At 41.5% G+C, this 19933-nt stretch overlaps 2 protein-coding genes across 3 annotated transcripts in view; both read left to right on the top strand.

Moving 5' to 3' along the window:
* The first annotated feature begins 313 nt into the window (after nt 1–313).
* Nucleotides 314–4831, top strand: POLR2D (RNA polymerase II subunit D). The gene is made up of 5 exons (XM_062499129.1): nt 314–396; nt 1988–2168; nt 2621–2716; nt 3822–3901; nt 4251–4831. The coding sequence occupies exons 1-4, from the start codon at nt 324–326 to the stop codon at nt 3898–3900; spliced, it is 429 nt and encodes a 142-aa protein (XP_062355113.1). The 5' UTR covers nt 314–323; the 3' UTR covers nt 3901; nt 4251–4831.
* Nucleotides 4832–7386: 2555 nt separating this feature from the next.
* The window catches only part of WDR33 (WD repeat domain 33), a 67960-nt gene continuing 55413 nt past the window's right edge, over nt 7387–19933 (top strand). For both annotated transcript variants that reach the window (XM_062499461.1, XM_062499462.1), the window contains exon 1: nt 7387–7401. The gene's annotated coding sequence lies outside the window, so the exon portion shown is untranslated. The remainder of the gene's footprint in view (nt 7402–19933) is intronic.

The raw sequence follows: 19933 nt of genomic DNA, 5'->3' as shown, positions 1-19933 counted from the left end.
GGGCAGAGAGAGCCTTCACACGGGCAGAGAGAGCCCTCACACGGGCAGAGAGAGCCCTCACACGGGCAGAGAGAGCCCTCACACGGGCAGAGAGCCTTCACACGGGCAGAGAGAACCTTCACACGGGCAGAGAGAGCCCTCACACGGGCAGAGAGAGCCCTCACACGGGCAGAGAGAGCCCTCACACGGGCAGAGCCGTGCCCGACCCTCACGGGAAGCAGACCCCCTGCACTCACCCTGCCAGAGCCGCTCCCGCCCCCGCCCCGCGAGCCGCCCGCCCTCCCGTGAGGCGGGGCCGCCCTTTCCGCCGCGGCTTTCCGGTGATGGCGGCGGGCGGCAGTGACCCGCGGGCGGCAGACGTGGAGGAGGATGCCTCGCAGCTCGTCTTCCCTAAAGGTGCGAGAGGGGCCGGCGAGGGGCCGGAGGTCGTGTGGTGGTTGGAGGCCGGCAGCGGCCGCCTGTGAGGGTACGAGCCTCGCCGAGAGGCTCCGTGGACCAGGGAGCTGCTCAGCGCCCCGGCCCGTCCAGCAGCTCCTCAGCCCCCAGTGTTAGAAATCAGGATAGTAAATGATTTGTCTATATTAAAGGATCTTGTGACTGCTAGGATATGGCGGTTCTTAGGTGGGACGCTACGTGTGTGTAAGGTATTAAAAAAAAAGAAAAAACCCCCAGGTTTTAGTGAAAAGGTTATTGGTTTTTGATATAAGCTTTTTCAGTGATGTGGTTCTTTGACACAGGAGTTCTTCCCTATGAAGATGGTGAGGCCCTGGCGCAATTGCCCATAGAAGCTGTGGCTGTCCCATCCCTGGAAGTGCCCAAGGCCAGGTTGGACAGGGCTTGGAGCAACCTGGGCTAGTGGAGGGTGTCCCTGGTCACGGCAGGGATGGAACAGGATGGGCTTTAAGGCCCCTTCCAATCTAATCTGTTTTGGAGATCTGTGAATACCACTGCAGTTAGGAAATCAGCTGTCCAGATCCAGAGTTGGTAACTGTGGACATTTACTGTCTGCATTTTTTTTTTCCAGAAAATTAATTCAGTATAAATTCCAGAAATGTATTTACACCTCAGAGCAACCCTGAAAAAAAAGGAGGGTGGGAATGGAGACGGTGCTGCATTGCTGCGTTGTTGAGTTATGAACGATAGGGAAGTTCTGAAAGACTGTTTGTTGTGTTTTTTATGCTAAAATCTCATGTTTAGACCAAGCTGATTTACTGCTTAATGCAAAATAAGAGTTGCCAGCCCCTTTCTATCAGTCCATGTATCTGCTTGTATAAAACAGTGCTGTCGGGCACTCTGGGATGCAGCCTCTGGTTCTGTTGCTTTGAACAGCTCATACTGGTAATGTTGAAAGATATTCTTGTTATTGGAATACATACAGTGGTTATGGCAATGATGAATTAATTCAGAGCAGGCTAAAAGGGGGGGAATTTTTAAGATTGTTTAAAATGTTGGGGGATTTTTTGATAATAAAATTTCAGTAGTTCAATTAACTTTTCTAATAAATGAAGCCTTTTTGAAAATAGTTAACAGCATTCATATTTACTTCAAGAGCTCAGAGACTTTTGAAGACTGTGGCATCACTTCTGAATTTTGTGGAGTTTGGGAGTTCTAAATATTTTTTTCTGTGTGAAGTCATGCATTACTTCTACCAAAATTGGGTGAAGAAAATTTACTGCCCAAATATGAAAATACCTGAATGTTAGGTCTATGAGTGTAAAATATGTGGTCAAAAAGACAAACACCTTGGACTGTCACTTGAAGTGTAATTTTTATCAGCATTTTCAGTATGAAATGTTGCCCAGTCATTGGCAAAAGGGCTCACACAACTGCCATGAAAGACATTTTCCCTTCTTTATTGTGAAAGTAATTCACAAAACAATTCAGCTCTTTATTACCCAGAGCTAAATTAATTACAACACTTTTGCACTTCCCCTTTTCAAACACATTCCACCTTTTTTCACGCTGGCGTTCTCTGATTTGCCTACAGAATTTGAAACTGCGGAAACTCTCCTGAATTCCGAGGTGCACATGCTGCTCGAGCATCGCAAGCAGCAGAACGAGAGTGCGGAGGATGAGCAGGAGCTGTCAGAAGTCTTCATGAAAACCTTGAACTACACAGCCCGCTTCAGCCGCTTCAAAAACCGTGAAACCATCGCCAGCGTGCGCAGGTGAGCGGGAAAGTCAGGCTGTAACAAACATTGTATTAGAGAATGCGATCCCTGATACTGGTCCCGTTTTATGAAAGTACATTTTAGTGGTGTGCACGATTTGTTCTTCAATTCTGAGTCTTTTGTCTTCCTAACGAGGCAAGAAGTTCTTGGTGGAGGGTTGTACTTCGTCCGGTCAAGCCTTCTGAACTGCTTTGTTTTCAGTATTTCACTGGCAGCTGATTGCATTAAACGGGAGGATTTTCTAGAGTTTGCAGAATAATTCAGGGGAAGCGAAGTTAGCAGATAGAATTTTATTTTTTTCCTCTCTGCATTTATATAATGAGTCTTTTATCCTTAAAAAAATTACTTTAGTGCCAAAAGCAGTGTGCAAAAAGATAAACATTTGCTTCAGTTTAAGCCCCTTTATATTTCTATCTTGTAATTTTATCAAATTGTTGTCTTCCTTACAGCTTACTGCTCCAGAAGAAGCTCCATAAGTTTGAATTGGCATGTTTGGCTAACTTGTGTCCTGAGACAGCCGAGGAAGCAAAAGCTCTGATTCCCAGGTAAGCACTTAGATATTGTACAAAAACTGCTGTATACCTCCCTGTGAACTAAAGCCAGCCGTGCCCTGGTACCCCCTCTTCAATCCAACTCCCCTGATGGAAGAACATTTGGTCTTGGTCTTTCTTCCCCTGTCCACTGATCTGACAGCAATACACTTTGTACATGTTCCTGATGCACTTCGGAGAGCTTTTCCTGGATCAGGTGTAACCCTCTTAAATTGGGGTTCTTAGCTGGCTGTGGTTGTGTTCCTTGGAGTTTTTTTCTTTTGGAACAAATTAACTGTTTTGTGGATAATGTAGGGGAGAGCAGTTGCTTCTTCATGTCGTGATTGGTTGCCTCATGGGCTGAGATAGAGAAGGGGATGAAACATTCATCTGAATTACAGTTGTTCCTTATTTGTCATTTATTTTAAATAGAAGGCTTTGGGATGACCTAACTGTGGACTCCCAGTACCTGGAAAGAGCCCACGAGAAAGATGGAAAGAGACTTTTTACAGCAGTAGCGGCAGGATGAGGGAATGGCTTCAAACTGAGAGTCAATTTAGATTAGATGCTAGGGAGAAATTCTTCCATGTGAGGGTGGTGAGGCCCTGGCACAGTTGCCCAGGGAAGCTGTGGCTTCTCCATCCCTGGAAATGTCCGAGGCCAGGCTGGGTGGGGCTCTGAGCAGCCTGGGGCAGTGCAAGGTGTCCCTATCCATGGCAGGGGGTTGGAATGAGGTGATCTTCAAGATCCCTTCCAACCCAAACCATTCCATGATTTTATATTAAGATTTCATAGCAAGAATGGACTGACTTATGAGCATGCAGCTACATGGACTTAATTTAGAGGTCTGCTTACACCTGCCTTGCCTGTTCTGAAAAGACATTTTGAAATTACTCAGCAGAAGGTTCTGGGAAGAATGGAGTTTTGTCATGTAAAGAAGAAGCACTGCACAGGGATTAGAGCATTCTTCCTCCAGTGATGTTACAGGTGGTTCCTCGTGGTTCCACAGGTGGATGATGGTATATTGAGACTGACAGGAGAGAGTAATGACTGAAATGAATCAAGGGGGAGAGATTATTTCTGAAACCTTTAATATCTCCTTATTGCTCTTACCTTGCAGCCTGGAGGGCCGGTTTGAAGATGAAGAATTACAACAGATTCTCGATGATATTCAGACTAAACGCAGCTTCCAGTATTAAGGTTAACCCTCAGCCCCTTTATCTGAGCAGAAGAACCTGAGGACTTGGGCTGTTTCTCTGCCCTCTGGATCAGTGCAGCTCCTGGCTGAGTGAGGGTGGTTGTGGATGCAGGGTACTCCAGTGCTGTGTTGCCACAGGTGCATTCAGACTGGAGATCAGCACTGTCCTTTTGGTTGGTTCCATGTGTATTTTGGCAAGGACCCCCCGTGTTGTGAGAGCAAGGAAACTGAAAGGCCTTTTCCCAGTGGCTCGAGTATTTGTTTCTTCCCTAATCCCTCTCCCTGGTTTGTAAATTTTCAGCTTTTTTTTTTTTTTTAGCAGAAATATAGATGTGATTTTGTGTTTTTTAGGGATTTCTAAAGGATGCGGAAACTTGCTCTTGGTTCTCAGAAGGTTCAGTGATGGGCAGCATCAGTTTCTGTGGTGGTTTTTGTTTGTTTGTTTTATTGTTTGATAGGGACAGTGAATTTTTACAGCTTCAGTATTTTTCTATTATTGTTTAGGTAAATGGAAAGATTTTTTAATTAAAGTTGTGTGGTTTATAAACATTACATACATATTATGATTTTGTTAATGAGGAACTTTTTAATAAATAGATCCTGGACATCTGGGGACTCCCAAGAGTATAACAACCCAAGTACAATTTAGGATGGATCAGAGCTGTTACTACAATCACAGTGAGAATGCATTGGGGCAGCATCTCCCTCTCTGCTCCCTTGTTCTGTGCCAAGTGATTGCAGACACCCGATCTGTATCCTGCTGGAAGAAAAAGGTGCAGAAACCAAATAATTTTGATATTAACACAGCCAGATATCCACCTCTGGAAGAATGGACTCCTTAGCTAGGTTGCTAACTGCCCTAAGTCTGAGATGAAACCAAACCATAAGTAATGTGACACAGTGGAGGGCTGGCTGCTGGTGCAGCCTGTGGGAATCACACACCCAGTGTTATCAGAGCTCAGCTGCTGGGAGATGCACAAATTGTTAGCTCTTAGTTGAAAGGAGTGTTCTTTTGTTCAGGATAAACTTCTTAAAACATTTCAAGCCTTGTAATTTTACTACCACGCCTGAAAGAAGGAAAATTTTGCAGAAAAGAGCAGAGGCACAAAGATGCAGACAGATGTGTTAGGATACTATTTGTGATGATTAGCAATAGTCTCACTGATCTTGCAAAAGGGAGAGAAATAAAATATTCTTCCAGGTCTTACTAGAAATGTAATGTTGCTGCTGTGCTGAGAGGCTGTACTGGTGTATGGCAACTGTTTGGGCTCACCTCTCCTAGAGCACATCACCTCAAATAGATTTGTGTATGAGCTGGGGTGGCAGTGGCTCCTGCAAACCTATGAACCACACACAAATCTGTAACCGACCACAGGGTTCTACAGGGTCAGAATAATTATAACTCAAGGAGAAAAAAGAAGGAGGTGAATCTTTATTTTGTAAAGCTTAGTGTCCCCTTTTGATACAGTGTATGCTTCCCAGTAGCTGCTCCTGCTGAACTGGGTTTACTCTGTAAAATGTTTCTGTTCAAGCAGCTTTAAGACATTTTCTTCTAAACACACAGACTCTTAGGTCTTAACCACAACTAATTCAGGGAAACAAAGCCTCTTTATCTACACTCCCCAATTACTACTTGATGAGGCCTTTGTAAGCACCCTTAGAGCTACCGAGGAGTGTAACAGACCTAGTGATCTGTAAATTATTTTAGGAGTTCCCACTGTCCTACACAAATAGGTTATCCCGAGCCTTGAGATTAGAAGATTTTGGTTGTGTTTTGAAGCCCGGTAACGGGGAGGACAGAGAACGGAATCACGGAATCAAATCAGTTCGGTTTGAACAGACCTCTGAGATGGAGTCCAACCTTTGAGCGAACACCACCGTATCAACCACCTCCAATCTTTCCTCGAACATCTCCAGAGAAGGTGACTCCACCACCTCCCTGGGCAGCCCATTCCAAAGGTATTTCTGGGAGCCACACAGGGCGGATTTTGTAGCGCCTGGGCGTTTGGTGAGTGTGAAAGAACTAACACGGAGCAGCGCATAACACGGTTGTGCCGTGAAGCAGTTGTCGCTCTGGCCGCCAGCCGTGTCCCTTTTGGCAATCTGGAGCCGGTCGGCCCGGGGCTCCCGGGAGTGTCGGGGGCAGATCCCGGCCCGGCGGCTCTGAGGGACCCCGGGCGCTCCCTCCGCCCCCACCACACACGGGACGGCCCCCGACCCGGCTCTCTGCGCATGCGCGCAGCCCTGTGAGCCTCCGCCCTGTGATTGGTGCGCCGGCCGCGCGGGCTCGCGGAAGCGGCGCGCGTCCCGCCCCACCGCGAGGGCGCACGCGCGTTGTTGCCCGCGGCCCTTCAGGCGCGGCGCCCCCGCCCGTGCGCCCTGACGTAGTGCGCGTGCGCGCTGCCGTGGGGCGCGTGCGCTGCTGGCGGGGGAGGCGGAGGGAAGATGGCGGGCGGCCGCGGGTCGTGAGGCGGCGGCGGCGGAGCTTGCCGGGGCCAGGAGGACGAGGCGGACGGCGAGGTGTCGGTGGGGCGCGTAGTCCCGGTACGAGAGGCTGGCTGGGTGGTGAGTGCGGGTCAGTGTTGGGCAGGGCGGGTGAACAGACAGGGAAGCGCGGCCTCCTCCGCCATCTTTAGGCCGCGGCCCTGGAGCGGCGCGGCCGGGGCAGGGCGGGGGCCGCCGGCGGGAACAGGGGGTCCCCGGGCCGGGGCGTCCCGGGGAGCGGCGAGAGCCAAGCTAGGGCCCAGCTCCGCGGCGGGGCTCCGTGGTGGGGTGTGCTCGAAGGCCGGGCCTGGAAGCAGACAGCAGGGTCCCTGTCCTCTTCACAGCACAGGTGTCACTTGGTGGCTTCGCCGTAGTCTCTCGATCCTGCTTTTTTCTACTTATTTTAATTTTATTAGTTTTTAGTATTATTCTTCCTTTCTCCTTGGTTACGAGTGGAGATAGTGTTGTGACCGCTTTGAAGATAGGGCTGGGAAGCTCCGGCTATTACGAACCGTGTTAGATACCTCGAATTTTTACTTTGTGTAGTCCTTCACAAGGGTAATTCTCTCTCTGTTGAGGAGAGAGAAGAAAAAAACACAGACGTAGTGTTTCAGGTTAGCGTTTAAGCTTCTCAAATGCCGAGTGACATGACTGCATTTGCCAGTAAAAAATGGTCTTAGTTCTGTAGGAGTAAAAAACATTATTAAAAGGATGGGAAACCATTATTTATGGTTTTCTTTTGGATCGTGAGAGGCTGTTGCTCGCGTTTTGTACTGTATAAAGTTGTCGAATAACAATGTTGAGTATGTTCCCTGCAAAGTAATAACACACAGCCATGTGCAGCAGACGCTTGTGCTGGCGTGGTGGAGGGGCTGATGATCATGCGGTGTCACATTCCACTGACTGAGACTCATCAGCCTGTGTGCATGGGTAGCAAACAGAGGAGACGTGTTCTTGAAAAAATAGCTCAGCGTTTTTCCCTTGGAGAGAACTCATTAAACTTCCTGCTTTCTTAGAGGTGGGTGTTATTTCTCTCGTGCTGAGTGTTAGCTTCTTTGTTATGAGTAAATAGTTGTATAGTCTCAAATACAGTTATTATTTTAATATTAGCAATTGCTTCAACACATTTGTCTGACAGAATTGTCATAGGTAAGTAGTTCTGTGCTCTACAAATCTTGTACCTCATTATATCCTTGTTTGCAGTTTGTGGCTACTATTTGGGAATCTGTTTTTTTATGTAGGCAGTAGTCCCTCATCCTTTTTACAGCATATTTTTATTATTTTATGCTTAAACCAATGCTCTAACTTTTATGCTTAATTTATGCTCCATCCTTCCTTTAAGAGAGGCAATATTGCTTGTCAGAGAGTTTATAGTATGCAAAAAGTCAAAATTCTTCAGGGTTCCCTGCTCCTAAGTTCTTTTTCAAGTAAACTGACATTTACTTCTCAGTGATTTTCTGCAATATTCTGCCACAATTTTACTCTAAGAATATATAATTATTAAATGTGATTCAAAAGTCTGATTCTTTAACATCTTGTTCAGTTGTGTGGTAGTAGTTCTGATGAGAAGATCTGAAAATGTAGCCACTAAAAATAGATTAAAAGACTGGGAGGAGGAAAAAACCTTAGAGCTGCAGGGAAAGTTAGGTGTGAGTAGCTACTCGTAGAGCTGCTAAAACTTTTGACTTGAGTATCAGCCACTACAAACAGTGCCAGCCCTTCCCTGTTGCCCAAAGTGTTGGTCCTCCATTGAACCCTTGGAGCAAGAAATATTAGACTGTTTGGACTGAAAATTTCTTGTCAGTTTTGTATTTGTGATATCAGCACAGGAACTAAAAGCCTAATAATCCAAATTGTGCTTGAGATGGAGGTACTAGGAATGCCTTCTTTTGCTGCAGCAGAGACACCTTGATCTGAGGAGGGGATAAGAAGTCTCCTCTTTTGTTCCCATCCCTAGCAGAGGAGTCTTCTGACTTACCTGAAAAAATGAACAGTGGAGAAGACATTAGTAGCTATATGGAAGAAATAGGGTTTAAATTTGTACTAGGGTGATTCCAGGCAAAATATTTCAGTTTGTGCATCTGCTAGCCAGGTGTCTAGGGAATTTCAAGAGTTGGTTCAGTAACACTGGAAATGAAAATTATTTTTGCCTTCCTCAGACAGAGGTTATAATTTAGAAAAGTAGTTGTAAAAACAAAACAGATGCTATCTACATGTGTTTGTGAATTATACAAAAATTCGGGGTTTTTTGCCATGTTTACATTCTTGATACAGGATTGTTATGCTATTGAAAGTAAAAATACAAGTATGCAGGCCTGGTTGGTGTAGTTAATACAAAAACTGAGCATTGTTAGAGCTTGGTGGTAGGGAGGAGATGTGCTAAGGGTCTTTCAAAAGATTAAAACCTTAAGATAACCTTGGTTTTTGGCTTCTTATCGTAGAAAATATCTGAAGGTAAGAACAGAGAAGTAGAGTTTTTGATAGCTAACTGGTTTTGATTTGTGTTTTGCTAGCAATTTCACTTTAGTTTGGAGCATTCATGGTCCCCTGTTTTCCAAATGGTGCTAAACTTTCCAGCAATCTGGTTTTTTGGTCACTAGTGTTTAAAAAAACTACTCAGCATTTCATAATGTCACTTCTGGTTCAGCCTGCTCTCCCCTCTCAGTCTGGGTGTATCAGTCACGTTGTGAAACATGCCATGGGGATCGAAGTGTACATTTAGCAGGAAAGCAGCAAGCTGGTTCCTCTGGTGTGGTAACAGTACTTTTGCACCACATTTGCTGTCAAGGCAGTGTTTGCAGTGATTCCAGGCCCTGCTTAGGGCAGTGATCAGGGGCTCAGTCTGCACAGCACACTCTGCCTGTGGAGGGATACTGGAGACCAAGGGACTCACTGAACTGACACTGCTCCTGTTCTACCTCTGTGCCAAAGCTGGGCTTCTGTTCTGAGCACTTTCTCTAATTGCAGCTTATATCCTATTGTCTCTCACCAGCAGAAGGAAAGATTCTCTGCAGTGTTGAGCGTCACTGTTGTCTAACCCTGAGAAAGCTTGTGTTGTTTCAAGCAATTATGTATTAGTGTTCTTACAAATATAGATAGAACATTAAAAAGTATCAGCAATTTTTCACATTCTTCAGGTGCAAATGAAAACATTTCTTCCTCCTTATACATTGCATCAAGTAGCCCAGGTACATTTTTTTTTCCTATCAATAAAAGAGTTAGAACTTAATCTTCAGTTTTCCTTTAAATAGGATTTTTTTCCCATGCGCTGTTGTTAAATCTGTACACTTCCAATTTTCTGTTCACTTTGTTAGTTGATTTTGATATGAAGAACAGTAACATGCCATATGAGCTCTTTGGTGCTATTTCATTAGTCTTCAGTATAATTAAGTATATTGGTTCAAAAATTCTATTTACTTTTGAAGCTTTGAAAATACAATCAGTGTAGTTGTAATTTTTATTTAACCTAGAATTTGAGGTCCTTTTAAATAATTAAAATTATTAATTCTTCTGCCTGTCCAGAAGTTGGTGCAGTGGTGCAGCCAGCTGTAGAGGGTGATCCTTTCTGTGAGCAGGAATGGGAAGTTTGTGTTTAGTGTGGCTCACTTGTCTGTTTTGGGCTGGATGTTAAACACGGGTTCTGGAACCAGTGAGGTGGGAAAGAGGAGGTGATGGTAAATCCCTGTCTCTGCCGTAGCACTGATTTGGGGTGCACTGGGTGATTGTGAGCGTGTTGAGAAGGCAGCGTGCACTGTTCTGATCTGACAGATCAGCTCTTCTGGAAATACATTCCTAAAATCATGGTTGTATCTACAGTACCAAGTTCAAATCTGAAGCATTTGATCACAAAGCTGGAATTTAGGTGGCTCACCTGTAACTTTACCCAAAAGTGAGTGCCATGAAGTTCAGCAGTCTGGTGGGACAGGCCAAAAGCAGTTTTGTCACTAGAACTATAGATTTATTTGCACTGATCAGTTCTGTATAATAATGTTTTATATAATTCAGTATGAGCACAGGGGTACATGAATTTATCCCTGTTTCTGCAGTGTAAGCATTTGAGAATTCATTTAAATCATTATTCCAAATTCAAAAGAAACATACGAAAGAGTATGTTAATGTGCCTTTTCTTTTCTGTTTTGAAAGAGGCCAGAGACTGAATAACAAGGAGTCCTTGGCAGTTACTGGGGATGGCACAGTTTTGGCAGCACAGTGGCTCGTATTTTATTTACTGTGGGTGTAGGAGTATTCATCTGCACCTTTGGGTTTGATAGGAGCTGCAGTTGGAGCTGGTTAAGCTGCACCACAGCTCCAGCTGATGGAAGTGCTGGATTTACAGCCTGGAGGCCAGGGACTTTTGCTGTCATCTAGTCTGGCATGGCATTGTGGAGTGGGAACTTCCCCTGCTTCTGATCCTTTGGTTTTCCTCCTGGGTCAGTGGAGTCATTCCCTGGAATTCTCAGTAGTTTCCTGACAAGCTGCTCTGAGTTTCAGATCACTGAACAGGTTTTTAGGTGCATGTCCAGTATGGTTATCTGATGTTGATGTTGGCTTGAAGGAAGGATTATGGGAGGGTCGAGCCAGGGCTGCTTGATTTTGGTCTCAGGAGTTTGGATTTGGGTCATTTCAGTAATTTAGTGCTGGAATTCCCTCAGTAGCTGTTGCTGTACTTAAATTGTGAGGTCATGAGAGGCAGCAGCAACTCTACCCTTGTCCTCCTTCCCCCATCCTAGTAAAAAGCACCACTTACCTTTGACAATTCCTTCCTGTTGGGCCATGTTTTTAAGCAAACCATTGCACCTCTTTGCAGAAACAGGTGAAATGTTACAATTCTACCACAGGAAGAATTGGGGATTGTGTAGAATTGCAGGGAGGAGGAGTGCAGCCAGAATGAGTGTGCTCATTCTGCAATGTTTGCACTGTTTCTCAATCACAGAGTATGGAGCTAAAGTCATACTAGAATCAGTCATCAAACTGTATTTTGCAATCTTTCTTTATGGATGGATGCAAATATTTTAGTCTCCTTAGCAAATCTAAACCTAATAAATGAAGTAGCTATTTCTAGTAATATCTTTATAGACTCCTGACTAATAGAAGCCACAGCTGCCAAGCTTTCTGTGTTGTAAGATGAAAATACTGATCTAGAACTGGTGATGAAAGTGCTGCTTTTGAGAGAAAAACTTGCAGATAGTCTCAAGTCAGGAGATGTGTAGTAGGAAAGAAATGCCAAGGGATTTTAGACTTCTGGAGAACTCCAGCTTTCAAAACTGAAGCTCTCTGGTGATGTGCTGTTCTACTCAATTGTAGTTCTCATGAGGAGCTTGATGATTCTTGTACTTAGGGAGAATCTGACACTGAGTCCTTTCTCCTTGGAAGGGTTTGTGTGAGCTTGATTTTCCTTTACTCAGAAATCATGCTGCTATTGAACTCTAAATAGTAAAAACAAAGGCTGCGTACTAAAGAATTTAAATGTTTTCTAGCAGTGTGTGTGTGTATCTATATCTGTACATAAATATTCATAACTGTATATGGGCATTTGCATGGCTTGTAATCCACAAGCAAAGATCAGAAGACATATTCCTGGAAAAAGCTGTCTCTGATTTTTCCAGTTCAAAGAGTGTATTTCTAATTCATTTTCAGTCGTATGAGATGTGTATACATCACTCATCAGTTCAGAAAGTGTTCTAGTATTGAAAGTTTCTTGCTATAGAAGAAATATCTAGGTTTGTAATGTTTGAAAACAGGTGAAAATTTCTGACAAAACTTAGGACTGCTCAAGTGATAGTTTCAAACTCCCAGTGTATAAAATTATAGCTACAATTAGCAGCACTGTTTATTTTTATTTTTTCCTATTGTAAGTTTGTTCCTCATGGGATTGAACAGTTTCTGGCCTAGCCATCAGCAAACGGGTTATGCATTAATGTTCCACACCAAACTGGCAAAAGAATAGTTTGCATATATGCTGGACTTTCAAATCTTAACTGAAGCAGATAGTGAGAAGCTACAGTTCTGAAGATTTTCACATAAACAATCTGCAGTCAGAACTTTATTTGATCAAAATAGTTTCAGAAGTGCTGTTTTCTTTGACTGTTTCCTTAATTAGCATGTGTTGGATCAGACTTGTTGGGTTTTTTGTTTGTTTTTAACTCCTTGGCTTCAACAGTAAGACGAAAATGGGGAGCATTGATGATTAGCAGGGTTCATCAGGCTTGTTTAGCATCATTGTGTGATTCAATAATGTTTGAATTGTTTGCTGCAAGTCCACTACTTTTGCTTAACAATGTATCTTCATTAGCTAAGTCTTGGCATAACAACTGTTGTTATTAATTTGTGTATTCTACAATAAACATAGTTGCTAATTTAGCTACTCTGCTGTTGGGGCACCTAACAAATTTCTGTCTTGGATACGTATGTGTGCATCTGCTACATCTTTTTATGAAAAGGGAATAAAAAAACCCCTTTAAAAAGTATTCTTGAATATTCTGAAGAAAATACTGTAGGATAGTATGTTATAGGCCATTTATTCTGCATTGTGGATGTACAGTTATTTAACCTCTTCTTTTCTTACACTGAATACACAAGCTGTGTAAATAACCTTGAGGTGCCCAGAAGATGAGGGCTCTGTTGCACGAAGTCTCCACCTCTGGATGCAGGTTAGGGTATGGATATGGGTGGTGAGTGGGTTTTAACATTAAAATATGCAGCAAAATAAAAAGTTCTTTTATCTTGGGGTTTCTAGTGAAGTATGAAACCTCTTTTGCGAGACAAGTAGAGAAAGGATCTTTGAGGGACAGTTAATAACTGCTGAAAAAGATTGCTTTTAGTTGTTTTTTTGGGGTTTTTTAAAACCTTCTTATACATCTCGCCATATAAAGGCACATTTTTTCACATGATCACACATGTAGCACTATCATCCTGCCCCCTGCTTCCCCTTCCAGACTTTAGTTGTGTAATTACAGAAACTTAAGACACTCTTCTGCCTTTATTTGGCCCAGAAACTGGTATGGCAAGCAGCATTGCTTTGTCAGATGGGCCTGAGTAACGTTAAAGAGGGGAGAGAGGGGCAGGGAGTGAACATTCCTGGGGTCATAAAGTAAAGATTTTCTTAATTCTGTTGATGTTTGCAGCTTCTCTTCTATGCAAAAGCAAATGTTGCAAGAGTTCTTGATATGTTTGGTAATCATTTAACAGATAAAGGTTGTGAAGAGTAAATCTTTGTAATGTTACAACTCTTCCTAATTGCCAGATTTTACACATAAGCCTTTGATGTCTTGTCAGCGTTGAATTTGCAGCTCTTAAGGTCTCAGATACTCAACTATGTTTAGCATGTTAAAATATATGTCTCTTTTCCACAGTGTGAATGAGGAGAATGAAACTGTTGCTAGATTATAAGAGCGTTATTTTTCTTCATAATCAAAATTTCAGGAGGCTGTTCCCGAAGCAAGGACAAATTGCTCTGTTTCCCTGCTTAAGTTTTGCTCTACAAACTGCCATAGTCCTTCTAGTCCTTCTCCCTTCCACTGATAATAAAGTTCTCTGAAGAATTGTTTTGGAGAATTTCTTGTCACTCTTTCTCCTCCTCTCTTGTCTGTCCCTGTCCATCCCATTATGTACCTAACAGTAGTACTTGGGTCAAGAGGGGCTTGAGGAATGGGTCACCAGGAACAGCTGGAAATCAGCAAGGAGACCTGCAGAGTTCTCCATGGGCAGACAGAGCCTCCTGGATTTGTGCAAGCTGCAGAATGGCTGGCTTCTCAGCAGGCTCACAGAAGAAACCCAGAGAACTTCAGTCAGTGCCAAGTGAATAGGAAACAGCAATGTTCTCCTCACAAGGAAGGCCAGCTGCATATTGAATGAAACTGGGAGGAGCATCTCACACAGATTCAGCTATGACTATTTTGTTCTCTAAATTTTGATATTATAACCAGCTGAAGAGTGTCTTGCTATTTAGGATTAGCTAGGATGAAAGGAGTTTTTTTTCTTGTAAGCTACTTTTCATTCTTCTTCTTTTTTTTTTTTTTAGTATTTGTCACCACATGTTTATGTGTTTTATACATCAGTCCTAAAGTTTTGTTTCCTAACAAAGCAGCATCTCCAGGGTAAGGCAGCCTCAGTACTCACTGCAGCATGAAAACCAAGCTGTGAGTCTTCAGCTAGTTAGATGAATTACTGTTATCACAGGGACTCACAATAAAAGACAGTTTAGGTTATAATGAGGGTCTTGATAAATACTAAGCAGCAGTTGAAGTAAAGGGACATTTGGGACATTTAGAGGGAGGAAGAATTTTTAATTAAAGAAAAATACGGTAAGTAAACTTTAAGGTAAAACCAAGGTATCCAATTAGTAATAGTAAAATCATGGTAGCAGACCAAATCCTGTCTGTTTTCTAGCTGAGGTGCAAACAGACTCGTGTCCATATGCTGCATGTGGTTGCTTCCATGTTTATTTTGAAGTACAGCTCAAGAAACTTTAGCTCACAGAAGTTGCTTTTGTGAGGTGCAGAAAGGCAATGATTCCAGGCTGTTACACTCATGAAAACAGTTTTCTTTACTGTAGCCAGAGAGGTAAAGCAGGAGCTGTCTGAGTCCTGAGAACTGAAGTATTTTGGGGGTTTTTTATAGTGTATGTAATGTACTCCTGTAAATATGTCTACTTTGGAATGAGTCAAGGGTTCAGCCTGAGCATAAAATAAGGAACATTTGTGGTTTGATTATGAGGTATTTGTTGAGTACTAGAAGTCTAAAATTTGAAGAAGTGTTTAAAGAATGTGTTAAAGTGTATGTAACTTACATGCAGCTAAGCAGGCTCAACTCTTGAAGTTTATCCCCAGGCTGTAATTGAGATTTTCAGACTGGTTGTTTGAGGCTGTTCTCCCTTAGGATTTTAGGTAGCTCCATTTGTCTGTAAGTTTGCTTTCCTGTTTCAGAAGTTCTTGAGCATTGTGGTTTTATGTGAAACTTAAAGGTGTAGCCCTTTTTGTCAATTAAATATCAGCACTCCTTTTCCTGCAGGGAATAAATCCTTTAAATCCAAAACTGCATCAACACAATCCCATTTTGCCATGTTGCATGTTCTGTCCTTTTAAACTCCGTAGGGTGTGTGTTTATGTTCTGCTGAAAATCCAAAGGTTTGAACTTTGTGGTGAAACTGGGCATTGTGAAAGTACAGAACTGAAGTTAAAGGGGAAAAAAAGTGCTTCTGTGTTTGGGGTTTTGATCATACAAGTGTAGTAGATTTTGGACTGTAGATAAAACAAAAAGCTTTGGATTATTTCCAGATAAGAACAGATCTGTGAGTCTTTTGGGCAGAGTAGTTCACTGTGACTTAGACAGTTATTAATTGAAGTATGCTTCTGGAATTTTAATGAAAAAATGAGATTTCTATTTTTTTTTTTTTTTTTTTTTTACATTTCTTATTGGAACACAGTGACTGGAATGGGGAAACCTGCTAAATTCTTTCCCTTGATTTGCATGGTCAGAATCTAAACCCCATTTCTAGGAAAGTTTGGGTCACAAATAGAATACAATAGAGAATGGTTGCAGATGTGTGTTGGGAGCAGAGCAGTAGAGCTCAGGGAAAATGTGCTTGCTGCAGAGAATAGGAATGTTGCATAATAGCAGTGTTGTATAACACAGGGCAGTATTTTTGCCTTGAGTTTGTTGATTTGCTGTATTATGGACCTCCAGCACCTGTAGATAATGAAGGAGTCTCTCAAATTGTAAGAATGGTTTTGCTTTTAAGTTTAAACTTTCTGTGCTCACATCTGCATGCCTTGTAGAAAGTCTTTTGAGATATGCATATAAAAAATCCACAGAAATGCATGCTGCAGTGCCTTTATGTAATTTAAAAGTGGGATTAAGATTTTGAAATATTCAGAGGTCAAGAACCTTACACAATTTTTTTCACTGTTACAGGTCTGGTTTTGATTAAAAAGTTGGGCAACTTTGTACTTCATTACTGAATCCAGTTTTTTAGCTGTTTTTTAAATCCTGCTTAATACACCAGTTCTCTCATAATCATTGGGAAAAATACCAGTATATTCTAATGAAATAGCTTAATCTGTCTCAAACCTGTTCTGAAATAAAAATAATGCAAGGTACATGTAATAAGAAAAGTACTCAAAATTACTTGATATTTTTGATTTTTTTGTCTCACAAAGATGTAGAACTTTCAGACATTGGGCAATCTTGTTTTGTGAACCTGATTAAATGTTTTTCCAATGCAGTAGGAAATGGAACCACAAAGGAGTTTGAGAAATTGGTCAGATTAATCTGTTTTCACTACATCTGCAATTTGGCATAGTGGGGTTTGGGGTTTTTTTTCATATTTTTGTCAGTGCGTTCTGAGTGGTTTTACCTTATGTGAAGTGAAGGAACTGTAAGATTAATCTTTTCTTTAGAAAAATTATGCTGTCTGAGTGGTGCAGAAACCAAATCTCATCTGCTGTGAGAGGTTGATTCATTGACAGACATGCAAATTAGTTTGGGCAAATTTCAAGTATATATTCAGGAAAATGTGGTAGAAGCTTGCTGCTGCTAGTGCTGGTTTTACAGTGGCTTTGGTAATGTGTTTTTCTGATGCTATTGCAGGTTTTAAGCATACCTGCAGCCCTCTTGTGCTCTGTTCCTGTTGGTGAGTGAAGCAAGGGAGGTACAGAAACCCTGACTGAAAACAAATCTTTCTCAGGTTCATTTTCTGTTTAAAAGAGAAATTATTTTGAGTCTATCTCATTTCGTTTAAAATATTTGGAAGATGGTTTACGTAAATGGTTTGCAGAAAGGAAGAATCCTTTATTTTTTTTTTTCTCTGTGTAATCCTCTGCCTGGGAATTTTATGATTTTAAGAACTTGTCTGTCACTCTTCTCAGTCTTTAACCAGGGTGGCTGGCTCTGTTTCTGTGTAACAGAGAAATGTTATGTGTGTAGGTGCATATTCATTTAACTTTTAATTTTCTAAACATGGTTGCTGAATATAGTAAAAATTTGAACATATATGTCTGGAATATATCTTTTTACATAATTCTTTTGCACTGGGAAAGAGGTAGGATTCCCAGGAAAGGAAAGAGGCTGGATGAGGAGACAAAGAAAGAGCTTTCCTCAGGAAGGGGAAGCCATAGAAGGATCCAGTGCTGGTCTCCAGAGCAGAGATGCACATTCTCCCAAAGGACAAAAGAAAGGCAGATCTTTTAGAAATGTTGATACTCTGTAAGAGAGGGAAAGGAATAAAACTAAATTGTACTTGATATGATTGTTTCTCAGAACAGATGTGTTTATTCAGATACACTTAGATTTCTTAATACACAAATTAAAAAGTGCAGAGTGATGTTTTCTCAGAGATGCCTGTTGACAGTAGGACTTCTTAATTTTTAAAAGTTAGTTACCTATACATTGTAGATGTAAAAGTGCTTTGCTAATCACAGAAAGATGTATTGAACAATAAACTTCTCCAATCCAGATTTTCACCAAGTGTCCCAAACCATGTTTTGAACTCCTGTGAGCTGCTGCAGTGCAAATAACTACTGTCAATTCTCACTGTTTGTGTCACTGTAAAAGTGCTTGCTTTAGAGGCTGTGTGTGCTTTATACTAGAGCTAATACACATTTAAAGAAGTATCATATAGATACACTCAGGAAATTTTTAGCACTCGTTTTCCTTTGCTGCTTTAGCCATTTCAGGCAACGTCTTTTAAACTTCAGCATGCTGTGCTCAGTGAGCAGTGCAGGGTTTGCACAGTAACTGCTGCTTGCACTCTGCAGCATAACCTTCTTTGCTACCAACCATTGGAAACACACTTTTATTTTGACATACTCAGTTGATAACTCACTGTGATCCACCCTAGTTTCTTTACCTTCAGTTAAAAATGTCTATTAAATAGGCAAGGATGTTTTAGTTACCAGTTGACTGCACTTCATTAATGATAAGCTTTATTGTTTGCATAACCCATAGGTAATATGTCAAGATCACGCATAAATCAGGGATTTTTTTGTTTTGTTTTTTTTTTTAACTTAGTATTGAGCTACCTGTAAGTAATGATGTATTTAATATAAGCCATTACTTTTTTTCTCCAAGCTTTACCAGTTTGGTGGTTTTAGTTTGGTTTGAGTAGCCTAATTTGTTTTATTTTGATTTAGTGAAATTATGTGTGAAATGCTTTGGTTGCATGATTGAAGTCACAATCTGTCAATTTTCAAAACTTAATGCAAAAGATTAATTTTTATATAGAAGGACCAACCATATCAAAATAAGATGATAAAGTAATAATGCTACTACATTAAATACCAGTATTACCTTTGTAGCCTTATTCGGGTGCCTTAATTCAGTGGTAACCATTTTCTGTAATTGGCTAATATTGTATGTAACTTTTTGCTTTCAAAAAGCAAAGAAACTGCCCAAATCCATCTGCCTTTACTCCATGCTGCTGTGGGTGTGAGGTTCTTGAGAGTTTTTTTTCATTTTTTAGTTCTGTTCTCCAGCAGTGTCCCTCTGATTGCTTGATGGCAATAATAGATGTGGCATCCTTATGGCACTGCTAGGGAGGAACGAAAAGCTTGCTCTGTAGGCTCCCCAAATAAATACATTTATGTCTCAAAATGTGTGAGGCTTTAAAAGGGCTGTTCATGGGGACAGCAAGTGGAAAAATGGAATGCAAAAATAAATTCAGTTCACATCACAGTAAGGACAAGATGAACTAGAAGAAAAAGCAATTGATTGTTAACGTTGCTATTCAGAAACAATAAAATGAGAGGTGACTTATGCCAGATGTTGGAAACAAATGTAATTCTGTGAATTTAGGAAAATATGGTTTCTTCCATTTAAACTCCTGTTGATGGAATCTAAAATAAAGAAAAAGTTTGGTACTTTGCTTAAAATAGGAAATTGGATGTTACTACACAGGACTGCACAGTACCCTCTAATTTGTTTGCATGTTTCTGCTCACACTGCCAATACAAAAGGAGCTTTAGCTATAGACGTGCTGAATTCTGACACTGTAGTTTATAAAAAAGATCTTAAGGAGAGCCTGCTGAGGCTTTGATTTGTCACAACAGAAGACCAAGTAGGATACTGCTAACCATTGAATGGGTATATTTTTCTGACTTGAATAGAGGTCTTGGGGAACAGAATGTGAAAAATATTTCAAGTGATAATTGTGTGCTAAAACAATTTCTTTCTAAAGCTGCTTTGTTTGGAAGGTTCACTTGTGTATATTCACCACTGTTCGTGTATGTACACATATTTTACATATCTATTCATAGATTATATGCTTACATGATGTGATGAGATTATGTGGATAAAACATAATATTTGAAGCAATTAATAGAAGAAAATGGTCCTAAGCAGCTGGATCAACAGTACTTTTCTCAGAGTTTGTAAATTCAGGTAGAAGATTTTTTGTGATAAGAGGCAGTGATCTCAAAAGTTGAAGAAACAGAATATAAATGCTTCATTTTTCTGATCCTGTGTCATCTCTGGTCACGTTGTTGTAGTTGTGGTGTCACTTCGTGTCGTGTCAGAATCACGACAGTGGCAGGATCTCTGGGCATGAGGAGGTGTAG

The sequence above is a fragment of the Cinclus cinclus genome, chromosome 10 (genome assembly GCF_963662255.1).
Source record: "Cinclus cinclus chromosome 10, bCinCin1.1, whole genome shotgun sequence".
Classification (NCBI taxonomy): domain Eukaryota; kingdom Metazoa; phylum Chordata; class Aves; order Passeriformes; family Cinclidae; genus Cinclus; species Cinclus cinclus.
This window is presented reverse-complemented; position numbering and strand designations above follow the sequence as displayed.